Raw genomic sequence first — 6,000 nt, 5'->3', positions numbered from 1 at the left:
GCAGCTGACAGACTGTCAGTTGAAGGGATGGTGGCAGCAGCAGTGGAGGACTGATAAGCCCTTTGGGGAGAAGGATGCTCTTCTAGAAGTAGAGCCCACTTATCCAGAAGGCATCAGGGGAAATCACTGGTGGCAGCTGATAAACAAACAGGAAGAAGGGACAGGCTTCTGTACATCTTTCCCATTGGTAAACTTCCAGGCAGATGAAAATGGTTTCCAGGTGGTTTTTGCATTTGAACCTATAGGGGAAGTTCCAGTATACCCCAAAGCACCTAGTTTGAGAAATGCCACAGATTCCATCATAAAGACTTTTGTTCTGCAAACCCTTGAGGATGTCAGGGAAGGCACTCTTCAAAAGTTCTGCAATCCTCTAAGGTGAATTTATCCAGGTCTACTGCTGAAATCTAGAGCAATGAAAGGTCTCCCAGCCTACCCATTATTCCTTCATTAAGTTATGCTTAACAAGTTTATATAAAAGCCCCGTGCAAAGAGAATCTTTGTAGGGTAGAGTTTCAACTGACTGTACTTATCTGTAGTCATAAAAGTTTTTATTTTATTTTTTGATTGGTCACTATAGATCAAAAAGTATATAGGAGATCAGACTAGGTTTAGAGATTTTTTTCTTTTTTTTTTGCATGTTCTCTTTATCGTTAGTAAATACACTAAACGCTGATTTTCAAGGAGCTGCCTGGCCATGGTGGTTATTTTTGGGGAAAAAAGCAACCACAAGTCATCTTTCTTCTCTTTTAATTTGAGTTTTACACTAAAAATCTGTTTTGAGAGGGAAATGGAGCGTGTTAAGCTAATGACAGCTTTACCCTCTCTTATTTTTTCCGTTTAACAGCAACGTTCCTATAGGCTCCCCGGCGTGCCTGGATGTGGGCACTGCAGCCTTAAGTGAAGGCTCCAACGACTCGAAAAAATAAAAACAAATAAACAGCCCCATTCCCCCCACTCCAAAGGGGGTAGAGCTTAAGAGGAAACTGTACAAAATGTGTCGGCAAACAGACGAATATATTTGCAAAGGTATAGTTTCTGTGACTACAGACAATCCCCACGTTGCCCAGAAATTGTTAGATGCGTCCTGCTGAGAAACGTGCTCGGCTAGTCCGTGATTGCCTTTCGGATCCGCCCCGGCCGACCCACCAGGAGGACCCGCGTGAGGGGCCCCCATTTCCATTCTTAGGGAGAGGAAGCCGGGGACCCACGTGAGCGCGGAAGACAGCTGATCATCAGGTCCCAATACTTGCCAAGCGTCCCCTAATTCCCATTTGGTTACAAAAACTCTCTCCTCCATTGCATATCCTCCTTTGGGCAGAGTGGGCCAAGGCTCGAGAGAGAGGCCGTGATCTGGCCGGGATCATCCCTGGGCGGTAGGTAGGGTCGGACTCTTTGACACCCAGGGCTGCTGAAGCGACAATTCCAAGCTCCCGAGAACGCCGCGGCGGTCCCTGCCAGAGATTAGCCGCCGCGCGGGTCCCTCCCTCTTTTTCGGGTGAATGAATGATTAGTCAAACAGCACCTCCCTGCCCCGGTTCGCCCGAGGTTGGATGGGAGGAGTCATGGAACCACTGTTCCTCTTTTTTAACGGCGAAAAGAGTTCGCCTCTGTGCGTGTATTAATCGACCTTGCGTGTCGTTTCAAATTCTGTCTTCCCCAGGGTCACGACGCACAGACACAGCAGCACTGAGCAGTGATCTCGAAGGCCCCTCGCCCCTCTGTCCTCTCAGGGACGGTCGGCCGTCGTGCCCCAGCCAAAGTAAGGCAAAGCAGAGTGAAAAGTTGCCCGCACCCCCACCCCGCCCCAGGCGCTGGGTTTATCACTCCTTCCCAAAGCTGGGGCATCAGGGAACGAGCCGCGGTGGTGGAGCGCCCTGCGTCCCATATTCTCCTCCCTCCTAGGGTTGGAGCACAGGAGAAGGAGCAGTGTTGGCGCGGCATCCCCCGTAAGGGGAGGAATCCCTCCCCACCCGCCCCCCAGGAAAGGGAGGAGGCGCTGCGCACTCCGGGTGATGGAGACACGCCTGCCCGGCTCCGATCCGTGCCCCGGGGCAAGCGGCCTCCCTCGAGGGTCTGGGGGAGCTGGCTGGACCCCCGGCGGAGACAGGCGCCCACCGCGAGGCTTCCACTATCCCTCTTGCGTCCGGGCGCCCCCAGCGGGTTCCCCGAGGCGCTCGGTGCGCCCTGGTCTCCTGCGCCGGAGCGAGCGTGCGAACGGACCGAGTGGAGAGCCGGCTGGGCGGGTAGGAGGTGGGAGTGCAGAAGTGGAGGACGCGGCAGCTGCAGCAGCGGCGCGCCCCGGGGCAGTCGCTGCAGCCCCGGCGGCGGCGGCGGCGGAGCAGCGGTGCGCAGCGGGCAGCGCAGCCACTCCTCTCTGCCTATCTCCCGCAGTTCCGATACCCCCTCCCCCTGGCCCCCTCTCTGGCGTGGAGGAGCCGACGACTAAACCGCTGCGAGCAACTCCTTTAAAAAAAAAAAAAAAAGCCGCATTGGAGGAGCCTGGCCGCAGGACCCCTCCTCCCTGGGCGCCCCCCACCCCTCGCCTCGCTCTCCCGCCTCTCCCCCCGCCAACCTCCCCCCCACCCCCCCACCTTTCCCCCGCCCCAGGCTCCCGGGCGCCCGCCTCCCTCCTTCGCGGACTGTCTCCCGACTCGCCGGCTGAGAGCCCTTTTGGACTGCGAGCGGCGGTAGCGGAGCACAGGCGGCGGCGCGGGACCTGCAGTCGCCCGGGATTCCCTCCAGGTGACGATGCTCTGGTTCTCCGGCGTCAGGGCTCTGGCTGAGCGTCCCTGCCGGCGCTCGCCCGGGATTACCTGCTGCGTCTTGCTGCTGCTCAATTGCTCGGGGGTCCCCATGTCTCTGGCTTCTTCCTTCTTGACAGGTAGGGGAGGGGTCGGGAGGGACAGACCCTCTCAGACGCTGGCTTGGTACCTGGGAGAGAAGGCGCTGACTGGCCCCGGGGACGAGAGGGTGGGGAACGAGCACCTTGGAGCCTGCTCCTCGCTGGCACATGGGGCTGAAGGAAGCCCTTCGGGGTTAAGGGATGGGAAAGCAGTGAGTAGGCTACGGAGTGGAGAGCGGGCAGGCTGTTGACATTAATACTGTAGTGATAACGGAAATTCTTCTATTTGGATTTGAAAAGTTCCTTTATTATCTTTAGTTTTCTTCAACCTTTAGTTTTATCTCTTCTCCCGTATGCAATTAAAGAAAACAAACAAACAAACAAACAACTGCATCGTTTTCCACCCATAGGCCTGTCTCACTCTATAAGGTTCCAATATAGCTTCTTTACTGGTAGTGATCTTTAAAGCACCCGCCCTCCAGACCTGGATTTAAAGCAACTATCATATTTTAAAAGGGTAATAATAGCAGGATATAATAATTATATGCTTTCAGGCAGGTGAAGACCTCAGCTGCTATTCTGAAGGACATACTTTACTGACACCTGGTGCAGAAAAGAAAATATTGAGTCTATTTCTAAGAAAAGAGGAAAGAAGATTGTATTTCGAAAAGTAATTTCAATTCAACACAATATGAGGCAGATTCATATAAAGGCCTGTTTATTGACACAGTCCTGAATTCTGTTCAAATTTAAAATCTGCCTTAATGGCCAATTTGAATTTTTTGCTTATGGGAGTGTTTGTTTAGCTGAAATGGTTTTATAAAGGAAAGGTATTATTAAAGATCCAATCAAATACTTGGAATTGTGCTTAAACCAACCATCTGAGAGCAGAAAATATATCTATATAGCACAGGCTTTTAAAAAAACTTGTTCTAATAAAATTATTTAAAGTATGTTTTTTTCAGGGGGACTTTTTGGGGTGAATTTGATTATTTAAAACTCATTAGGGATTTTTGAAATTTGGATATAGTTTTCTCAAAAAGTATTATTATAAAAATTCTATTTTTGTAACAAGGCCATGCAGCTAAATTTAAATAACTTTTTTTCCCTTTAGGTTCTGTTGCAAAATGTGAAAATGAAGGTGAAGTCCTCCAGATCCCATTTATCACGGACAACCCTTGTATAATGTGTGTCTGCATGGTGAGTATGGAGATCAGGTAATGGGAAATCAATTGCTCCCTCTGCAAGGTGAATCCTTTAGCTGTAATTTTATGACCAGATCTTAAAAATTGCTTTTGGTCATTACAAACCACAGATGGCTGGTGAGTTGAATTCCATTGAATTTCCAAGTTTTATGGACTTTGGCAATTTCTATTTCATCTTTGTTTATCTTTTGGAGATGTTTATCTTTGACATCAGGTTGCAGATGTAAACTTCAGATAGACTTGGTATAGCATCACCTCAGTGGTAATTACCACTTGCACTTCTGCTGCCAGGAATGGCTATTGCAACCAAATCATAGGTGCCACCAAACTTGCTGCTCTGATTCTATTGTCTGAGCTCAGTGTGAAAATGATAACATTTAGGTATAAAGGTCTGGGATAAGGTATGTGACAAGGGGAAAGAGAGGTTAGAGTCACAAAGCACAAACATGGGGACAAGATCTTGAGTTTTTTTGCCTCTTATATCCTAAGCTCTCAAAAACAATCTTTATATATCTGATTTGGAAGCCATGAGTCAGAAAGGATATTCTGTCCTTAGTAGAGGATGACACTTGGCTGTCAGCTGCTTACTTAACACTAGCAGTGGCTGGTAGATTAAAAAAATGATTTGTTTCAGTTTATTTTAGCTTTATAGTAAATGATAAGATCTAATAAGTAACCACATGGGGGAGATTAAATTATATGAATAAGAATTTCTGAGCTGAAATAGCGACTCACAAAGAACATTTTTGTTTAAAAGTGTTTTACATGCCAATCACTTTTGGCAAACCTTGATTAAAAACTACACATCACAAAACCCTGTTGGAAATACATTAAGGCAGTCAAAGTCAAATGCAAAGCCCCCAAATGATAGATGACTGCTTGTTATCAGATCAACATGCTGTATGCAACCAGAGAAGGGAATTTTCTCTGTTTAGGGGAAAGCCAAGCCATCTGGGTTTAAACTACCCGAAGTTTTTCACGACAAGAGATGAGGTCAATGTTATGAAATGATAAATGGGTGAAGGTGAATGTCTGTATCAAATGATTATCAGGTTCTGAAAACTAAGGAAATCAGCAGAAATAGAGGTAAAAATGCATTCCATTTCCAGAGATGATAAGTGTTGCTGCTTTAACAAAAGAGAGCTGAGAGAGGGACAATTAGGTTTGTGTTTATAAGCTGCCTTGTTAATGAATGATCTTTCACCAAAGGACCTGTTGAAAAGGAGCTTTGCATTAAATTTTGGCTCAATTGTGTATTTACAAATGTAGTGTGTCTGCCTCTGTGTGTGTGTGTGTGTGTGTGTGTGTGGTGGGGGCAGAAGGGAGATGATTTCTTTATTTCTCCTACCTGCCTAGTGTTAGTGAATTATTTTATCTTGATCTCGTAAGATCTCAGAAAATGGGGTAATATTTAAATAAATTTGGAACTCCACATGCAAAAATATTGTTTTTCTCCTCAGCAATATTGTTACATTTATAATGTTTAAACACAGAGTTTGGGTTTTGCAAACTTTTTCCAAATAGTATGAAAATTCTCAATACAGCATTTCCCTTTTTTGGTACTCTTGCCCTGGTGGAAATAGTGCCTTTCCCCGAAAGTACAGCTTACTGCTAATAAGACCTTGCTGTTTTGAAGGTAAAGAGTGAATCTGAAGAAAAGATGCGTCGGTTGGAATTCTGGAGTGATACTTATATTGATTGTGTTCAGAAGGGTGGTAGGTTCATTTATATGTTTGAGTAACATTTGGAGGTATCTGTCTTCATGAGAGCTATCAGAAATTCTTTCCAAACACATAAAGTTGAGACTCGCATTCTGACTCACTAGCTTTTCAGAGGATGCCTCAAAGTTCCCCCCAGCTGAAAGGTTCAGTGATATGTTGCCATGACTTTTGCAGGGGTTTAGGATTATGGGGCCCAAGTTGTCATAGTCATTATTGTTTCCCAAACAGTTGT

General features: G+C 46.8%; 1 protein-coding gene across 3 annotated transcripts in view; it reads left to right on the top strand.

Annotated features, from left to right (window-relative positions):
- Positions 1 to 750: 750 nt before the first annotated feature.
- The window catches only part of BMPER (BMP binding endothelial regulator), a 255,086-nt gene continuing 249,836 nt past the window's right edge, over positions 751 to 6,000 (top strand). The window contains exons 1-2 of one of the 3 annotated variants that reach the window (XM_045166416.1): positions 751 to 2,742; positions 3,957 to 4,042. In XM_045166416.1, the coding sequence (XP_045022351.1) occupies positions 2,013 to 2,742; positions 3,957 to 4,042 (816 nt within the window). In that variant the 5' untranslated portion in view covers positions 751 to 2,012. Of the gene's footprint in view, positions 2,882 to 3,956; positions 4,043 to 6,000 lie in introns of all 3 variants that reach the window. The other 2 variants (XM_044946678.2, XM_006071047.4) reach the window with 2 other exon arrangements.

The sequence above is a fragment of the Bubalus bubalis genome, chromosome 8, assembly GCF_019923935.1.
Source record: "Bubalus bubalis isolate 160015118507 breed Murrah chromosome 8, NDDB_SH_1, whole genome shotgun sequence".
Lineage (NCBI taxonomy): Eukaryota > Metazoa > Chordata > Mammalia > Artiodactyla > Bovidae > Bubalus > Bubalus bubalis.
This window is presented reverse-complemented; position numbering and strand designations above follow the sequence as displayed.